The 20,892-nt window shown below is 43.0% G+C and overlaps 1 protein-coding gene across 1 annotated transcript in view; it reads right to left on the bottom strand.

The window, feature by feature from the left end:
• The window catches only part of SPTLC2 (serine palmitoyltransferase long chain base subunit 2), a 105,548-nt gene extending 85,077 nt beyond the window's left edge, over positions 1-20,471 (bottom strand). Inside the window, exons 1-2 of the mRNA XM_033187270.1 lie at positions 20,093-20,471; positions 992-1,186 (exon numbers count right to left, since the gene is read on the bottom strand). Coding sequence (XP_033043161.1) covers positions 992-1,186; positions 20,093-20,224 — 327 coding nt within the window. The 5' untranslated portion in view covers positions 20,225-20,471. The remainder of the gene's footprint in view (positions 1-991; positions 1,187-20,092) is intronic.
• Between the last annotated feature and the right edge of the window lie 421 nt (positions 20,472-20,892).

The raw sequence follows: 20,892 nt of genomic DNA, 5'->3' as shown, positions 1-20,892 counted from the left end.
GACCACTATCCATTACCTGAATAACTGTTTCTTCTACAATGTTCACTGGCTCGTCTCAGCGGTGACTCTGCTCACCCCACACCTGCCTCTTTTCCTCAGACACACAGGGACCACAAAAAACCTATAATGTCTTAAGTCCTTCTCTAATCTGGCATATTCCCCTGGGCTAAAAGACAACCTTTTGCCATGGGGGACATGCCAACAACACAGAGGCTTGTTTTATTTTTAGTAAAATCAGACATCCTTAACCCTCATTTTATTTATTTATGGAGATCAGGTAACACAAACATAATGTATAAAACTCCAGAAGTGAGCTTCAAGTCAATAACAAGTTAAAAAAACAAAAAACCCTTCAGAGGTACAAAGGAATAGGCAGAGAAAAATGAATTGAATGAAGCCCTTTTCCCCAGAGACAACCATGCTCATATGTTTACCATTCCTAAAATAAGAGTGTTTTTTACTGTAAATAGAATCGATTGGCCACATTCTGTATTACAGCTTGTTTGCCTGGGGAGAGGAGCTGATGTGTGAATCACCCAACTATGTATAATGTATCTATGAGAAAACACATTATTAATTTCAAATAATACAACCTTTTCAGAAAATTGTAAACACAACCTGGATTCAGCACAGGGGTAGGAATAGAAAGAGCATGGCTTTTTCACTTCACAGTCCTCTGTCCACACAGCAGCTCTGACACCAGGCATCTTAGGAAACATTATTCAACTTGTGACTTTTTGATTTCTAATCCATAAAATAGGGATAGTGCTGCCTACCTCCTTAGGTTCTTCTTGATTAAACACATGTTGAATACTTTGATATCTTTAACCTTGTTTTCAGCTTTCTTTGTAGAATGTTTTCATTTAACTACACCTGGAATATTTTAATTTTTATGTGTACCCAAATTTCCAAGAAAAAACTTTTGTGCAAAAATACTAAGATTTCTATAAAAGGCTTTTATTTACAGAATCAAAAACTCCCTAACAGTTACCTTTTGTTCTTCTCTTTCTGTTGCATGGTGACACTTCTCAATTCTCCAATGCCTCAAGAAATCTCGAAGGTATCCAAAGAGGGTGAGTACACCATACCCCACATATGTGAGCACAGCAACCAGCATTGGTGTTTCTTCAAAAGCTTCGTTAAACGGTCTTTTATATAGTCCTCCATTTTGTGTAACATGATGGATCTAAAAGAAAGGTTAAATATGTTTATTTCCATCATGGTAAGAAAAACATTCCTACCTAAAATCTAGGTCCTCAGAGATTTGCTGAATTATACCTTAAGAATTTTCTAAGTTCCACCGGGCACCGTGGCTCACACCTGTAATCCCAGGACTTTGGGAGGCTGAGGCAGGCAGATCACTTGAGGTCAGGAGTTCAAGACCAACCTGGCCAACATGGTGAAACCCCGTCTCTACTGAAAATACAAATATTAGCCAGGATTGGTGGCACACACCTGTAATCCCATGGGAGACTGAGGCAGGAGAGTTGCTTGGACCTGGGAGGTGGAGGTTGCAATAAGCCAAGATCACATCACTGCACTCCTGCCTGGGCAACAGAGCAAGACTCCATGTCAAAAAAAAAAAAAAAAAAAAAAATTTTCTAAGTTCCAACCTCACTGGAAACAAGGAAAAAAAAAAAAGAATTTTAGGCCAGGCACAGTGGCTCACGCCTATAATCCCAGTACTTTGGGAGGCCAAGGCGGGTGGATCACCTGAGGTTGGGAGTTCAAGACCAGCCTGACCAACATGGAGAAACCCCATCTCTACTAAAAATACAACACTAGGCGGGTGCGGTGGTGCATGCCTGTAATCTCAGCTATTCAGGAGGCTGAGGCAGGAGAATTGCTTGAACCTGAGAGACGGAGGTTGCGATGAGCCGAGATCACGCCATTGCACTCCAGCCTGGGAAACAAGAGCGACACTCCATCTCAAAAAAAAATTTTAAAAAAAAAAGAATTTTGTAAGTGATAGTCAAATGTAACACTAAGAGGTGATCCCAAAGAAAACGCTACTTGTTTTCTTTTGGATCAAGGCCAGGATGGTCTCAATCTCCTGATCTTGTGATCTGCCCACCTCGGCCTTCCAAAGTACTGGAATTACAGACATGAGCCACCGAGCCCGACCGGCCTACATGTTTTCAACAGAAATAATTTATAAATTATATGCATTTCAGATGAACAGTAAAAGAAGGGGAGCAAGAAGGACTGTGTAAGGACACCACCTAACACTGATCTTTATCATTATTTGACTTTCTTAAATAGATCCTAAAATGCTAGCGTAATTTCTTTTGTTCTAATAAAAAAAGCAAAAAACGTAAATCAACAAGAGAAAGCCTATCCCAAAAAAAGTACTATATTAGCTTACAGACGAAGAGATCAAAAGTTCAAAAGTAAATTCAGCTTTAGAATGTAAAATATTTGTAAATGTTTTACTACCACACATTCTCAAAGCCACCCAGCCATAGTATTCCAAATAATTATCAGCAGTAGGCCCCTGTAGAAACACGTAGTTCAAATTAACCTTTGTCGGTAGTGATAACACAAGTAAATCACGCAAAAAACTAAGATGTTATATTACATAAGTGTGGTCTAGGCTGGGTGCACTGGCACATGCCTGTAATCCTAGCACTTTGGGAGGCCAAGGTGGGCAGATCACCTGAGCCCAGGAGTTTGAGACCAGCCTGGGCACATGGTAAAATCCTGTCTCTACAAAAAAAAAAAAAAAAAAAAATACTAGCTGGACATGGTGGCATATGCCTGTAGTCCCACCTCCTCAGGAGACAGGTGGGAGGATCACCTGAACCCAGAAGGTCAAGGCGGCAGTAAGCCATGATCGTGCCACTTCCCTGCAGCCTGGGTGACAGAGTGAGACCCTGTCTCAAAAAAAAAAAAAAAAAAAAAAACCAAAGTGTAGTCCAGCATTATATAAAAGTAAAAAGAAAGTGAAACCCAAAACAAGGGGAAAAACTGTTAGTAACCATCGTGAATTCCTCTGTCCCCCTTCATCTTAAGTATTCATTCCCAAAAATTGTGATATTATCCCTTGTTTTAACTTTTGGGATACTTGGACTTTAATACACTAAAACCAAGCTACTTTACTTTCGATCTCACAGATGGTAACTTTTTGCTTCTTGGTCAATTTTAATGGAAATCTTGCTTTATAGAAGAAATCTGCTAGACAAGTTTGTGTGTTAACTTTAATCTTAACTTTGGAACAAGTGTAGTAAGGATGGTTAATCAAAATTTACCAGAGGCATACTGTCAATTAAGCATCATGAAAAGTCCCAAAGAACTAAAAGATCCTTCCTTGTCCTCTCAGGCAATCTGATCAGAGACATGATATAAACAAAAACAAATTAATGAAATTTACATAACTATACAATCAATTGTTATACATATCCAAGGGGTAAAGATATTTTAGAGTATCCTATCCTGGTAATGTTAGTTTTGGAAAGCTGCTTCAGTGTTACAAATTGGAATAGTTTGGAAAGACACAGTTGTATGTGACAAAGGACAGGCATTCAGATAGGCATGGCAGATGGATGGAATCTGTTGGTACTGATTCAACTTGATGATCTAAATAACTTCTGAAAACTATTCACAAACTCATTTAGGTCTTCATCAATCTCTTCCACATAGGAGAAAGTTTGGTGTCAATATTTAATACTTAAACATTTATGTGGGAGTAAGGTTGTAATGTGTTTAGAATAGAATAGCTAAAATTGAGCCAATACCTGAAGACAGAAAATTGTTTAAAAATTAACAACATAACAATATAAAAAAGTTATTAAGCCGGGCAAAGCAAAATGAAAAGCAATTTAAAAGACAAAAAAAAAAAAATTAACTTTCTGATCATCTTTTTAAAAACTGTATCTGAAAATATTTTGCCTTAAGACCAGTGCCAAACTCTCCCTAACTATGAAATTATTTGAACTATTTACTCTCAACTGTACACATCATTAAAAAGCCTGGAAATCACAGAACCCCCCTGCAGTCTCTAACCAACGTGCAGCGAGTTGACAGGTCAGGAATGCTGTGGGTGGGTCTCTTTGAAAGATATCCGCCTTAATTTCAGGCGCACTCACACGGGCAGGATCAAGTCCATTCATACCGTAGGCTGGACTCTCTAGGGAGGAGGGTGCTAAACCATTATGAAGAACTGTCTGATTTTACCAAAGCCTTATTCAAAATTAAATGTATTTTAAAGAATTAAGGTTCAACTAAGAAGTGGGTGGGGTTTCTTTTTTTCCACCTTTAGAACTTGTGAAAAGAAGTGACTCTGGAATGTGGTTTCAGTCAAAACAGAGTGACTGATGTTGGGGGGGGCGCGGATGGGCACGCCAACTGACACGCGGGTCTCTCAAAGGTGAAAAGCCTTTAAACTCTGAGAGAACAAAATCACTTTACCTTTAAGAACTGATGCTAAATCTTGTCTTTCACATGATTCAAATAATAATAATGGTATTACTCTCTTATACATAGGTAATAATCCTTGAGGAAAAACACCAGGTCTGTTTTGCTCATCATTGCACATCTAGCACCCAGGGTAGTATATATGAAGTCTTAATAAATAGTTAACACTTGATAACATTTCGTATCAGTCTGTTCACAGTCTGCTTACGTTAAGCAAAGACGAATGTGATACTATCTTAGCACGATTAATCAAGGAAAGATTTAGGAATATCAAGAAATCTTTGCTTGAACGGTAATATTACTGTTGAAGAAAATACAAACGCAAAGGAAGAAATTTTTTTCAGACAAGACTATAAGCACACCACCATAAAACACTTTACAGAACAAGAGAGGAAAAAAAAAAATCAAACTAATGAGCCATTTTGTCCACATGCCTGTGGGCTGTCAACCATGTTTATTAAGCAGCTGAAAAGGCACTCCTAACCAAAGCAATAATGGGAAAGTACAGTAAAAGATAAGCCATATGCGTAATACATGTATTTCCATATGACTAAAATTGTCTGGAAGGAGATACAAGAAACTCAGGTAAGGAGTGGGGTGGGAAAAGAAGGCATATTTTTTGTTCTTAACCTTCTAAACTGGTTTGATTTTTCTTCTTGCTTTTTACGAGTATGTATTACTGAATTTTTACTTGTCATTTATTTTTGAAGCTTAAACTAAATTTTGTCATTGACTTAATTCACCATTTGGACTAAAACAGAGTTAATAAAAGCAAAACATGCCTATCATCACAACCTCAGTCACCTCACTATCGATAGCCTCTCTAGTGAATTCTCATCTACTTATGAGTTCTCAGCTAGACCTTCCATGCTACGAGTAAGCTCAAGCCTACACTGCAATCCCAGATTCCTTTCCAGAACTCCACATTCACATTTCCACCTGCCTCCTATATAGTTCCACTTAGACTTCATGGGCGCCTCAAACTCAACAAATCTAAAGCTGAACTTCTCACCATCCTAACCTTCCCTCTCAGTGAAAACCTGACACTCCTCTTCTATTACCTATTTTGGTCAACAGCATCACTATCCAGTCTACCCAGTCTCCCAAGTTTGGAGTCATCTTTGGCTCCACCTTATTTTCTGGCTTCCAGATAGAATTAGTAATGACTTTCTGTGCTTTAGTCCAAGAGCTTCTTGTGGGGCACAAGAGAATTTTAAGGAGGTAGAAAGTTGTTTTTTTGTTTTTGTTTTTGTTTTTGACAGCATCTGACTCTGCCACCCAGGACGGAGTGCAGTGGTGCAATCATGGCTCACTGCAGCCTCTACCTTTCAGGCTTAAGTAATCCTCTGGCCTCAGCCTCCCAGGAAGCTGGGACCACAGGCAAGTGCCACCATGCCCGGCTTATTTATTTACTTATTTATTGTAGAGATGGGGCTTCACTACATTGCCCAGGCTGGTCTCAAACTCCTGGGCTCAAGCTATCCTCCTGCCTTGGTCTCCCAAAGTGCTGGGATTATAGGCATGAGCCACTGTGCCCAGCCTAGTCTACAACTTTATTCAGATTTTGCCAAACGTCCTAATGATATCCTCTATAGCAAAAGAAAACCCTGGATTATACGTTCCCTTCTGTCTTTCTCAAGTCTCAGGAAAAATTTTTTTTAAACAATTAAAATAAAAAAGTTTTTAGTGCACTGTAAACTGACTTAGGAGAAATGATCCTGAGTAAAGGTTTCAAGAATCCCACGAAAGGACAGGGAGTAACTATGTTATGATGCAGTAACAGCGAAGTAATTACTAAGAAACAGAAGCACACATTTCTGATATGAATACAAAATCACAAAAGCATGATTTCCTTAAGCAAATAAGCACATTCCAGCTGCATGCTACAGCAGGATAACAGAACGTGTCTAGCTGGTGAATGGTTTGGAACATTATTTTTAAAAACTTAATGTCTAATGTGAACCACCCATTATTCTTCAGCAATCAAAGAACTGTTATCATGCTTTGTCCATTAAATGAACCCTACTCATTTTCAAGTGGTGTGTTTCTGTTGCTCCTTAAAATCCGTTCTGCTGAAACTGTCCTTTCTTGGAATTTTACTGAAATGTACTGGCCTCTCCCTACTGCATACCACACATATTAAAGAGAACAGTTTGGAGCTTTACACAAATCACATAGGCTATACCATGCTCTGAATGTGTATGTTCAGAAGTGTCTCCTTTTTTCAGCAAGGAAATTTAGAAAAGGAGGAAGTCCACAGTTTTTCTTGTAATCGGCATAAATTTCTTAATTTTTGTCAGTAAGTATCTCATGCGGAATGGAATGAAAAATGTTTCCAAAACTAGCTGTGAAACACATTTATATTTTGACATTATCATTTTCCTATTGAAAACCCCCAAAAGGAGATCTTCAAGCATATATGGAGTGGAACATTTCCATTTCAGTTCAGTGGCATCCTGTACACACTGGGCACTGATGTCTGCCCAGGAGTTATCACACTAACTGGCCACCCAAGCCTCTGCTGTAACACTTTTCCACCTCTAGATAAGCATCGCAGTGTAAGAGATGCAAGAGTCGGAAGACTGGAGTACAAGTGCAGCTCTGCCACAAATTCTGCATCTTCATCTGAGCTCTCCTCCACCTCTGACATGTTCTGAGCCTGTAATACCATACCCTCCACTCTGTCCCCTCCACGTGCTCCAATCTGGTTTTGTAGTGCACACCACTGGAAAGGCAACCTGGTTTGTGTCAATTTCCCTTCTCTGGAAATACTCCCTGATATGCAGGGATGGGCCCCTGGTGGTCACGTGTATGCTTTGTGATCATATTTCCTGGACCATAACTGATGGACACAGCACCGACACCTATGCCAAAAGAAATCCAACAACCCTCTTTTATGGGGATTTAAAATGTCAGTGGGGAGAGAGTCTGAAGGGCAGTGGGTCTCCAATGTCCTGAAGAAAGGGTTCACAAACTCCTGCCGCTCAGGTCCCAAGAGCTGTGGCAATTCCTGCCTTTCTGAGACCTGTTCAATTTCATCCCCCATCCCTTTTTTGCATACCTATTGTCCTTCCAATAAATCACCTTTTTGCTTAGTTTAACCAGAGTCAGTTTCTGTTACTCTCAACTAAAAAAGTTAACAGACAGAGATTCTATATTAAAATCTCTTAGAACTTATTTTCTACATTTTTATTGGGTATTTGTCATGTTAGCAGAGTCTGTCAACTTTTTTTTTTTTTTTTTTTTTTTTTGAGACGGAGTCTCGCTCTGTCGCCCAGGCTGGAGTGCAGTGGCCGGATCTCAGCTCACTGCAAGCTCCGTCTCCCGGGTTTACGCCATTCTCCTGCCTCAGCCTCCCGAGTAGCTGGGGCTACAGGCGCCCGCCACGTCGCCCGGCTAGTTTTTTGTATTTTTTTTTTTAGTAGAGACGGGGTTTCACCGGGTTAGCCAGGATGGTCTCGATCTCCTGACCTCGTGATCCGCCCGTCTCGGCCTCCCAAAGTGCTGGGATTACAGGCTTGAGCCACCGCGCCCGGCCGAGCCTGTCAACTTTAAGGGCTTCAAGAAATTTTTGAAAAATATTTCCTGGCCGGACGCGGTGGCTCACACCTGTAACCCCAACACTTTGGGAGGCCAAGGCGGGTGGATCACCTGAGGTCGGGAGTTTGAGACCAGCCTGACTAACATGGAGAAACTCCATTTCTACTAAAAATACAAAATTAGCCGGGTGTGGTGGCGCATGCCTGTAATCCCAGCTACTCAGGAGGCTGAGGCAGGAGAATTGCTTGAACCTGGGAGATGGAGGTTGCGGTGAGCCAAGATCCTGCAACCACATTCCAGCCTGGGCAACAAAGCAAGATTCTGTCTCCCCGCCCCCCAAAAAAGGTAAAATGACAAACTCATGTACACACATGCTAATCTGGAATGCTACAAACCAAATTAAAAACACTGGTTATCTTGTAATGGAATGGCTGGCCACTTTGACTTCCTACTTTAAACATTTGGCCTATTTATTTATTTTGAGACAAAGTCTCACTCTGTTACTGCCCAAGCTGGAGTAGAGTGGCATAACCATTGCTCACCGTAACCTCAAACTCCTGGGTTCATGTAGTCCTCTCACCTCAGCCTCCAGAGTAGCTGAGACTATACAAGTGCTCGCCACCATACCTGGGTAATTTTTTTTTAGACGAGGTTTCCCTATGTTGCCCAGGCTGGTCTTGAACTCCTGGCCTCAAGGAATCCTCCCAGTTTGGCCTTCCAACGAGCTGGAATTGCAGGCGTAAGCCACCATGCCTGGCCCAGAACAAACTTATTCTTATGTCATGTTTGTGGTAACAAAAATTCAAAAAACAATGAGACTTCCACTTCCAGGACAGCTTTAATAGAGGAAAGCTATTGCTTTCACAGTAACAACTAGATAAACCATGTAGATTATTCAAATAAATAAATGGCTTTAAAGATTGAAGAGCTGTCTTCTATGCATAGCAAAGAGAACTAGCAGAATTAAAATTCCACAGGGAGAAGAGCCCTTTCTAGGTGAGCTGAAAATGCCAGCCATTTTCTCTCTCCTTGTGGTACTTGCAGAGCTTCAGCGTGAGTGATGATAACTGGGGCTTGCCATAGGCAGAACTCCAAGAGAAAGAAAAACCAGCAAAACTTTTGACAGCTGTATGGGTTGGCATGACAGACTATTCCATAAGAGCCCTAAATTTATGACCAGTTTTCTACACAGGACATTTTCCTCCAGCTGGGGAGGCTGGAGGCCTGAACTAGAAAGAAAGGCAAAGTGAAATCAAGCACAATCTCACAGTGCTTAGCAGATAAAGCTAGAGGGAGTGGTCTGTAACAAACATACAATGGATCCCACCCTTGAGATACACTGAACTGAAGGACTTAAATCTTCAGCCCAGTCCAACTCAGGTGTTTGGATGGAGGTGTTTTACACCTCACTGTATCTGCCTAAGACTGCAAAAGGCAAAAACATTAACTTTAGAGTCTAAAGGTCTTTACACACATTGTCTAGAAATCTTCAAAAACTTCTGCTGCCAGGCGCAGTAGCTCATGCTTGTAGTTCCAGCATTTTGGAAGACCAAAGTGGGCTCCCTTGAACTCCTGATCACTAGGTCAGGAGTTCAAGACCAGCCTGACCAACATGGTGAAACCCTGTCTCTACTAAAAATACAAAAATTTGCCAGGCATGGTGGCACACGCCCATAATCCCAGCTACTTGGGAGGCTGGGGCAGGACAGCCACTTGAACCTGGGAGGTAGAGGTTGCAGTGAGCCGAAACTGCATGCCACTACACTCCAGCCTGGGCAACACAGCGAGACTCTGTCTCAAAAAACAATAACAACAACAACAACTTTTGCTTTCCCAGGAGGTAGGGCAGTGTGTGTGTGTGTGTGTGTGTGTGTGTGTACAGAATACAGCAGTCTACATGTTCACCTTCTTGCATCAGCACTGCTAGTCTAGGTAATCTGTCACAACTTGATCATCCCTCCCTTTAATTTCACGTGCCCAGAGAAGTGGAGATTTCTCATGTTCAATTTTTTAACATTTTCAAAACTACAAAATAATTTTTTGACATTAAAGTTTCTTCTGGGAACCCAAAGCCCTATTCCATTGAGAAACTCAAAATCAACATAATCATTTCATTTTTTTTTTCACTCATTCTACGAATACTTAATTTCTATCTATATGTCAAGAACCGTACTCTAGGCTGGGCACAGTGGCTCATGCCTGTAATCCCAACACTTTGGGAGGCCAAGGCGGGAGGACTGCTTGGCTCCCAGGAGTTTAAAACCAGCCTGGGAAACACAGTGAAACCCTATCTCTACACAAAATTTTTAAAAATTAGCTGGATGTGGTGGTACATGCCTGTAGTACCATCTACTGGGTAGGCTGAGATGGCAGGATCTCTTGAGCCCAGGAGGTTGAAGCTGCAGTGAGCCATGATGGCGCCACTACACTCCAGCCTGAGTGATAGAACAAGACCCATCTCAGAAAAACAAACAAACAAACAAACCATACTCTATATTTGATGATACAAATAAGAGGTAATCCTTGTCTTCAAGAATTGTGCAGTATTTCTTTTTTTAAAGAGACCATGGGTGTAAATATAAAAGGGAGCTAGGAAATCATTTTAAAGAATATCGCCTAAAGGAATTTATATTTAATATGCAAGATGAAAAATACATACAACGTAATAAGCATTTCTCTTACAAATGTTTCTCAAGCTGTCTCTTCCTCTTCACTTGACTGACAAAATCAAGGAAAGTAGGTTAAGCAATTTGTCAACAGTTGTGGGAAAGTTAAATACCAAAGTTGGAACTAGAGTCCAATTATTTATAGTTTGGTGCAAAAGTAATTGCCATTACATGGTTTTTGCCATTAAAAGTAATGGCACAAGTTGGCCGGGTGCGGTGGCTCAAGCCTGTAATCCCAGCACTTTGGGAGGCCGAGACGGGCGGATCACGAGGTCAGGAGACCGAGACCATCCTGGCTAACATGGTGAAACCCCCGTCTCTACTAAAAAATACAAAAAAATTAGCCGGGCGAGATGGCGGGCGCCTGTAGTCCCAGCTACTCGGGAGGCTGAGGCAGGAGAATGGCGTAAACCTGGGAGGCGGAGCTTGCAGTGAGCCGAGATCGCGCCACTGCACTCCAGCCTGGGCGACAGAGCCAGATTCTGTCTCAAAAAAAAAAAAAAGTAATGGCAAAAGTAATTACTTTCAATAGCAAAAAAACACAATTAGTTTGCACCAATCAATACATATTCTATTTGCCATTCCTTAGTTTATACTGCCTGAGATTTTCTTTTTTTATTTTATTAATTCCATGGCCTTCCAATGAATTGAGATGTTCTAAGAATCAAATTTTCCTTTAATTATTTCAGAGGTACTACAATTTAATCGGATTGTTTTACAATAATCAGTGGCTTAATATTAGAATTTTACTTCACATTCATCTTCCATACTTATTTTTGCTATTTAAATAATTAGCTTTTTTTTGTTATTCATGTTATTAGCTACACTTAGATGGAAACAGACAGTTATATGGGTTTCCTCTACTAAGAAAACGTCTGTTTCTAGGAAATGAGGTTTGGCACCAACTAATTTAGTTATCCTGGAAATAACCTGCTTGCCTATAAAAAAGTCAAGCTGACACAGGAGGCAATAAAGACACTACCCTTTAGCACAACCCGCAGAGTTCTTCAGCACGTGGTGGACTGCAGTCCAGCCAGGATCACAGGCCCGGTTTCTCAGCCCAGCTTCTTGGCGTTTGAAATCAATGTGAGAAAAGAGCAGAGAAAAGAGCTGACGTGTTTCCCCTTCCTTGTAGCACCAGCTGGCGTCTCACAGCTGAAGCCCTTGGTAAGACAATGGAGAAGGTGCTGCAGAAGTCACCACTGGCCCCACTGCCCTGTAGGGAGAGCTCAGGGAGAGGTGATGAAGTATACCAGAGTGTGCCAGACCCCCGGGACCTTCCCTGGCCTCTTCCTATTTCTCACAAGCGGTCCCCTCATGCTAGTAAGAACATTCAGCAAACCGCTATTGTTTTAAACCACTTGCAAACCTGATATACTATAAATGAGGCTATGGGTTTCTTTAACGGCTTATGTATCACCACAATTCATTTCTTTCTTATGTCTACAACATTATTTTAGGGAGCTAGTTTTTGTCAACCAGGAGCATATGTATGAAATACGACACAATAATTATCATCAAAAAATAGAAATAAAACTCAACATCTAGCTTTATCAAAACTTAAGATTTAGCTTATATGCTTTAGATCTTTTTTCCATTAAATAAAACATTAAAGTTATCATTCATTCATTTAACACTTATTGAGTCCCTGCTATAAGCTAGGCATGATCCAAGCACTAGAAATACACTCCTGTGAGAGAGGCAAACATCAGATAAGCAAACAGATATACCGTCTCAGGTCACACTGCTACAATGAGAATAAAACTGTGGAAAAAGAGCATTTTAAATACGGTGGAGGTAAGGTGTAAGCAGATGGACTTGGAGTAGGGAAGAGAACTCTGTAAAAAAGCTTTCCAGGCTGAGGTAACTGTAAAGGCTAAAGTCCCAGGGACCCCAGGCATGGTGGCTCACGCCTGTAATTCTAGCACTTTGGGAGGCTGAGACAGGAGAATCGTTTGAACCTAGGAGGTGGAGACTGCAGTGAGCTGAGATCGCACCACTGCGCTCCAGCCTGGGTGACAGATTGAGGCTCCATCTCAAAATAATAATAATAATGATAATAACAATAATAATAAGGCCTCGGGGGGAGGTGTGCTTGATGGCAATGTGTTTGGGGAACATCAGAAAGCCCAGACTGGCTAAAAAGCACTGACCTGGCGGATATGAAGTCAGAGAGGGATGGGAAAGTTCATGGCGGGCCTTGTAAACCCTATTTTAAAGTATTTTGTTATCAGTGACAGGAGGCCATCAGGACAGTGTCAAGATCTGACATGTTTAAGTAGTTCTCCAATTCTTTTAAGAAGTTTGTCCTGGGGAAATGCTATATTTCCTTTCCTCCCCAGAGGAATTGGGAATTTGGTGTTTATCACTCCCTTGCATTTTTTTTTTTTTTTTTTTTTTGAGACGGAGTCTCACTCTGTCACCCAGGCTGGAGTGCAGTGGCCGGTTCTCAGCTCACTGCAAGCTCCGCCTCCCGGGTTTATGCCGTTCTCCTGCCTCAGCCTCCGAGTAGCTGGGACTACAGGCGCCCGCCACATCGCCCGGCTAGTTTTTTGTATTTTTTAGTAGAGACGGGGTTTCACCGTGTTAGCCAGGATGGACTCGATCTCCTGACCTCGTGATCCGCCCGTCTCAGCCTCCCAAAGTGCTGGGATTACAGGCTTGAGCCACCACGCCCAGCCTGCAGGAGAATTCTTAACCAGCGGGGTGGAGGTTGCAGTGAATCACACTGCGCTCCAGCCTGGGCGACAGAGTGAGACTCTGTCTCAAAAAAAAAAAATTGCCACTCATGGTGGCATATGCCTGTAGTCCCAGATACTTCGGAGGCTGAGGTGGGAGGACTGATTGAGCCCAGGAGGTGGAGGCTGCAGTGAGCCATGTCATGCCAGCCTGGGTAACAGCAACACCCTGAATCAATCAATCAATAATGCTGCTATTATAATTAATATAAAAGTTTCTGCCAGAACATGTGTTTCATTTTTCTCGGGAGTAGAATTACTGGTCCATATGCTAACTCTATGTTTAACTGCTTCCCAAAGTGGCTGCATCATTTTATAAATCCACCAGCAATGTATTAGGATTCTAATTTCTCTATATCCTCATGAACACTTAATACCTGGTTTATTATTCTAGCAGTCCTAGTGGTGTGAAATGGTATCTCACTGTGGTTTTGTTTAGTTTTGTATTTTTGAGACCGAGTCTCACTGTCGCCCAAGATGGAGTGCAATGGCACCATCTCGGCTCACTGCAACTTCCACCTCCTCCGTTCAAGCGATTCTACTAGCTCAGACTCCCAGAGTAGCTGGGATTATAGGCATGCGCCACCACACCTGGCTAATTTTTACATTTTTAGTAGAGACGGGGTTTCACCATGTTGGCCAGGCTGGTCTCAAACTCCTGACCTCAAGTGATCCGCCCATCTCAGCTTCCCAAAGTGCTGGGATTATAGGCGTGAGCCACAGTGCCTGGTCATATACCTGAATATTTTTTAATTAAATAGAGATGGGGTCTCGCCACATTGCCCAGGCTGATCTTGAACTCCTGGGCTCAAGCCATCCTCACACCTTGGCTTCCCTTAGTGCTGGGATTACAGGTGTGAGCCACTGTGCCTGGCCCTTAACATGTATCTTTTGGAGTAAGACTGGATCACACTCATAGTCTCTGTACAACTGCATATTTCACTGCACTTAGAAATTATCACAAAATAGTCTGGTACAGTGGCTGCAATCCCAGCACTTTGGTAGGCTGAAGCAGCAGGATGCTTGTGGTCAGGAGTTTGAGACCAGCCTGGGTGGCTGGGTGTGGTGGCTCATACCTATAATCCCAGCACTTCAGGAGGCCAAGGCGGGAGGATCGATTGTGCCTAAGAGTTTGAGATCAGTCTGGGCAACACAGTGAGACTCTGTCTCCCTCTCTCTCTGTCTCCCTCTCCTTTATATTTATTTCTTTTTTGTTTGTTTGTTTTTTTAAGTAAAAAAGAAACTAGCCTGGGGAACATAGCAAGACCCAATTCTCCCAAAAAGAAAAAAAAAAAAAAAAAAAGGCTAGGTGCGGTGACTCAAGCCTGTAATCCCAGCACTTTGGGAGGCCAAGGCAGGCTGATCACGAGGTCAGGAGATCGAGACCATTCTGGCTAACACAGTGAAATCACATCTCTACTAAAAATACAAAAAAAAGAAAAAAAATTAGCCAGGTGTGGTGGCGGGCACCTATAGTCCCAGTTACTCAGGAGGCTGAGGCAGGAGAATTGTGTGAACCCAGGGGATGGAGCTTGCAGTGAGCCGAGATCACGCCGCTGCACTCCAGCCTGGGCGACAGAGCGAGACTCCATCTCAAAAAAAAAAAAAAAAAAATTAGCCCACTGTAGTGGTGCACACCTGTGGACCCAGCTACTCGGGACGCTGAGGTGGGAGGATCGCTTGAGCCCAGGAAGTTGAGGCTGCAGTAAGCTATAACTGCGCCATCACAGGCCAGGCTGGAGTGAGACAAACAAAGCAAACAACAAAAAAAAAATTATTAGAAAGTAGCAGACCGATTTACAATAGACCACATTAAAAAACAAACCTCCAGCTGGGCGCGGTGGCTCATGCCTGTAATCCCAGCACTTTGGGGGGCCGAGGCAGGTGGATCACCTGAGGTCAGGAATTCGAGACCAGCCTGGCCAACACAGTGAAACCTCCACCTTGTCTCTACTAAAAATGCAAAAATTAGCTAGGCCTGGTGGTGCATGCCTGTAATCCCAGCTACTCAGGAGGCTGAGGCTGGAGAATCACTTGAACCCGGGAGGTGGAGGTTGTAGTGAGCTGAGACGGCGCCACTTTATTCCAGCCTGGGCGACAGAGTGAGACTCCATCTCAAAGAAAAAAACCCTAACACAGAGATTATCCCAATGCTTTATGATCTCACATTAAACATGTATTATTTCTATAATGAGAAGTAAAAATGATTTTTTTTAAAAAAGGAAAAATAGCCGCATCAAGCTTTGTAATAAAAAGTAGTCTTAAAGACAAACTTAAGATAAATTTTCTAACAGTAAATGGGTCAAGAGCAAAGGATTTACTTTTTAATCGGTCACAAATTGTGAATTATATTACATAAGCTTCTCAGAAACTACCCAGAGGGGAACTGCCTTTGACTCCACAAACCATTTATTTAATCAAGTGTGGCACACCTACTCAGAATGCAAACACTGCCTCTACCCATCCCTCTGAATTGCCTATTCTACCAATAAACACTGCTTCTTTCTTTCAAAAATTGAATCTAATTAAATCAACCAATTAACTGTCTTGCTCAAAGCAGTGCAAGTTTCTATGGCACCTGGGCAAACCCTAAAAAGTGGGCAAGTCTGACTTTTCTGAACATCCTAGTTCTAAAATACTACCTTAAGAACACAGTTGCTCACACATTTCCCAAGAATTCCTGTTAAAGAAAATTCCTAAGTACCTCAAATAACTGGAATTCTTCAGCTGCAGTTATGTAAAAATCAAGATATGCTTCCCCTTAGAGCAAAAATTGAAATGAAAATGTTGTCCTGCAAGTTGTAATTACATTATTTCTGAAAAGCCTTGAGGTATCTGAGGTATCTTATCAGAACCTGCTAAATCTAAACAGGTATATGACCACTCTAACTATTTCTACCGTTACGGCCTCATAACTATCTTCTCCTTTTCCTTAACTATCACATTAAATCCCCAGTTACTGTTTCCCCTCAGTGGAAACAAAAGCTAGTAGCTATTCAGTAAACCAGCTTTCATTAGTTATTTATTTGCCTCCTCCTAAGAAGCAAGACTAACACTTTGTTCTTTCTACTTTACTTGTCTTATTATTTAACATAAGAACATAACTTTTGCCCCAATTCCTCGAGATAGAATTTTTTATTCTGACAGCCAGAGAGCTCTCATCCTTCTAGTATCTCATTAAAATTACACCCAGGCCGGGCGCGGTGGCTCAAGCCTGTAATCCCAGCACTTTGGGAGGCCGAGACGGGCGGATCACGAGGTCAGGAGATCGAGACCATCCTAGCTAATACGGTGAAACCCCGTCTCTACTAAAAAATAAAAAAAACTAGCCGGGCGAGGTGGCGGGCGCCTGTAGCCCCAGCTACTCCGGAGGCTGAGGCAGGAGAATGGCGTGAACCCGGGAGGCGGAGCTTGCAGTGAGCTGAGATCCAGCCACTGCACTCCAGCCTGGGCAACAGAGTGAGACTCCGTCTCCAAAAAAAAAAATAAAAAACTACGCCCAAAGGGAACAAAGTTAGGGTCAAAACTGTCTCAAAGGTAGTTAATTTTTTTCTTTCATACTTTTTAACTAATTGAGGAAAGTAAAAGGAAAACCTAAATCTCCAAAGTTCTATACAGAAATGGACGCTCTTTTAAAAAGAGCTGTTAACATGGAGTTTTAAAAACAAACACACGAACAAACTATTGTATTTCAGGGACAACCAAAACATGGCATTTACTTAATCAAATGTTAAATCCACAGAAGAAATCTGGTAATTAAGATCACGGAATAATGCAGTTTACTATAGAGAAAAACTTGCTGCAAATCCCCTGGAGATCTTTAAAAACAGCACAGAATTTTCTATCAGGACTGATTTTAATAAAGTCCTACAAAGAGATAAAGGCCTGAATTACATAAACTCTCAAAGGTTCTTTCCAATGCTAATGTAAAAGTTTCCCTTGGGCAAATTGCCACACTTTACCTAAAATAAAGGTTTGTGCTCCTCCCACTCATCTGAATAGCAAAGAGGAAAAATTACTGCTTTATTGTTCAGCTGCTACTATTGTGAAAACTGTGTGTCTACTGTCATCACTAAACAGCAATATCTGATTGTTTCATAACTCAACACAGCATCTAGTTAATCAAATTCTAAACCCAAATCCAAGAGTTGTTCTTTTACTATATACACTCATTCACCCCTTCAAGCACAGAAACATACTCGAGAGTGTAAAGTGATCTTAGACGTTTCTGACTTCTCTCCTGTTCATTAAAAGACATGGTGGGAGATGTGAGGAAAATAATTTACATCTCAACCACGTTATACTCTAAATTCATATTCTAGTAAAAGCATGACACACAGCTGTATGCATATTTTTGATGGCACAGTTGGCAACATTTCCTTCAGAAAAATGGGAAAGACAGGTAGAGGTTGGAGCACAAGCACATCGCTTTAATTAAAATGAAAACAACTTTTAAAAAATGTTAAGATATTGTATAGCTCTCATGTAGTTACCAAGATCTCTCTTTTGTACAAGAAAAGAAAGAAAAAAACTTCACAGACAATATTCCTCCATCTGAGAGTGTAGAAAGCTCCAGATCTGAAGTCTGTTTAAAAAATACTGATGAGAAGTAGTTTTCTAGAAGGGATACTGCAGCCCTCACAGCATTTCAACAGACCATTCTTTTAAATGCCACCAATGTGCCTTGAGTGAAACTTTTATAAAACATGTCCCCAAAAGTCAACCAAATGTTATTTATACAGATTTTAAAATGTTATGTTAGTACCTTGATATTTCTTCACCTTATTAGTTGACAAGCTCTGAAGAAATATCATTCTACAAATGCTAAATTGTTAGAGATTATGGGAGAAAGGTCCTTGATTTCCTACTAAATCAGAACATAACTCACAGGGATTGAAAGCAGCATTTTAACACAAAGCACCTCTGAAGCGTGAACACCTCTCTTGACTTTCTTTTTCATTTAAAAAAAATCATACCTCGGCCGGGCGCGCCTGTAATCCCAGCACTTTCAGAGGCCAAGGCAGGCAGATCACCTGAGGTCAGGAGTTCGAGATCAGCCTGGCCAACATGGAGACACCCCGTCTCTACTAAAAATACAAAAATTAGCCGGGCGTGGTGACGGGCGCCTGTAATCCCAGCTACTCGGGAGGCTGAGGCAGGAGAATCGCTTGAACCCACGGGGTGGAGGCTGCAGTGAACCGAGATCGCGCCACTGCACTCCAGCCTGGGCGACAAGGGCGAAACTCCATCTCAAAAAAAAAATAAAAAAAAAAAATCATACCTCACTCATTCACCTACAATGTATTTTCTAACTCCTACCCGTTAAATTTCCCATTACATTCTATACACCACAACAATTTTGTCTTATAAGTCGTTTACATTGCTAGGAAAACGACAAACTATTCCACTGCTTATAATGAGCTCATTGTTATCACTTCCTCCCTCACACAATTATGTCTTTAAAAGTGAAAACAAATCTTTTGATCTGTGTACTACTTCGCTTTGACACCTTACAACTTCAGGGGAGGTCAAGTCTGTTTTACTTATTTTTCCCCTCAACTCTCAGTCTCAATATCTCACATGACCTGGAAAAATGCTTTATTTTCTGCTTCACACCAAACAGTAACAGATCTATCCATCATAACACTCATCTGGGGTGGAGCCTGCCAGATATTTATGTTAAAGCCAAATTAAGATCACCATCCTATCAAAACTGCAACGGTCACACTCCTGCTAAAGGGGAACAGGGTACTTTCTAAGTGTTCCTTAGTATCTGTACAAGACTTAAACGTATTAAAGTCAACTGGAAATTATCGCAACACTCTCTTCCAGGAATACCGATCTTGCATCTTTTTAACCAGCTCATCTTTAAAAACACATTTCAACAGAATACTTGTCAGTCTAGAGCACTGGAAGGTTGATAATAAGTACTGTCTTGAATTTAGAACTTTTCAAAATATTTTAGAACTGCCTGAATTTGGTTGATGATTCAGCATGGTTAATTAGTATAGTCATCGCAAGTCACCACCAAGCTAAGCAATCCCCTTGTGTGAGAGCACTCGTGTTCAGAAAAGGGTCGAAGGAGCCACCCAATTCAACCTGGAGCCTGGGGTAGAGTCTCACCACGAGCAGAGTTAAGAGAATGATGCTTTCGAGGGACCAGCTTGGATTCCCTGCCAGATTTACGGACCAATGTCCTGCTTGGGGAGCGAACGTGGTAGTCCAGAATGTGGTTGGGAGAGGCTGGGTGTGTTTCCATCTGACACCACCGCCTAACTTTCTTTGCCTCTTAAGGACCCCATGGGTGGTTTTCTTTGGAAGGCTGCAGGACTTTAAGAGGAAGCAACAACCTCGGGGGTTTGAGAAGGGACCCTCGGGAGCCCTTGGGTAGCTCCCAGTGGGGTCCGAGGGGTCCCTCATTGCTTCCCCTGGGGGCGGCACACACTTCTGGCAGGATGGGTCAGAGAAAGGTACCCGGGGCTCTGAGCAGAACCCAGAGCTCCGGAGGGAAGGGAGGAAGACCTCCAGGCGCGGAGACGTGGGGAGCCCCCCAGCCGCCCTTGAGCTTCCAGGCTCGTGGAGGTCAGGCCAGCGGCCGGACACTGCCGCCCACACCTGCGAGCTGCGCCCACCCGGCGGATTGCCCAGCGGATGGCCCAGAGACCTCGCCCTGCCCGGCCGCCCCTCCGCCAGCCCGCACCGCCACCCCGGCCCCGCGGCGCGGGCCCCTCGTACCTGGCTGGCGGCGGCTGCGGCTGCGGCTGCGGCGCTGCTCCTCACGTACCCGTTCCGTACTTCCCCGTTCGCCACGCAGCCATTCTCGCGCACCGTGCGGCGACAGCAGCAGCCTCCGGGCCCCGGCCGCATCTTCCTGGCAGCACCAGGCGCAAGGCAGGATCTGTGGGCGGCGGCAGCGGCAGCGGCGGCGGCGGCTCCAAGTCCCGCTCCGCACCCCACCCACCTCCCCGAAACCGGAAATGGCTGCAGCGCCGCCGCCAATTCCCGGGCGGGCCTTCACAGAGGGCGGGGCGCTCTCCGCAGAGAACCGGGCTCGCCCAAGGCCACGCAGCGAAGAGAAAAAACGGCAGGGACCGGCCGAGAGGGATGTGGTCCTGAAGACCGCTGACCTATCTGGAAGAGAAGGAGGCGGACCCCATGCTGCTGCCTGGCCAATCACGAACGGCCAATCCCCCTCTCGCCGGAGAGGGGGCTTCTCTAGAGGGATTCCAGGGCCTGGCACCTGATTGGAGGCCGCATCCAGGTCCTGGGTAGGGCTTGCCTGTTTAATGGTCCAGACAGAGAAGGAGGCGGAGCCCAGGGAAAAGTAGCCAATTAGAGTGTGAGGAAAGAAAAGGGGCTGAGCCGAAGTCTCTAGAGCGGGTTCCCAGGTTCTCCAGGACAGGTGGCGCAGTGTCTGCCTTTGCCTCACGGGAAGTTCTGGGCTTTATGTCCTAGCCCAAGACCCGCAGCTCCCGTATTTAATTAGCTTATTCCCTTGTGAGTATTTACAGAATAGATATTTTGACAATCTCTCA

The sequence above is a fragment of the Trachypithecus francoisi genome, unplaced genomic scaffold (genome assembly GCF_009764315.1).
Source record: "Trachypithecus francoisi isolate TF-2019V2 unplaced genomic scaffold, Tfra_2.0 Lachesis_group3, whole genome shotgun sequence".
NCBI lineage: Eukaryota > Metazoa > Chordata > Mammalia > Primates > Cercopithecidae > Trachypithecus > Trachypithecus francoisi.
Note: the sequence above shows the minus strand (reverse complement) of the source record. Positions and strands in the feature narration are given on the sequence as shown.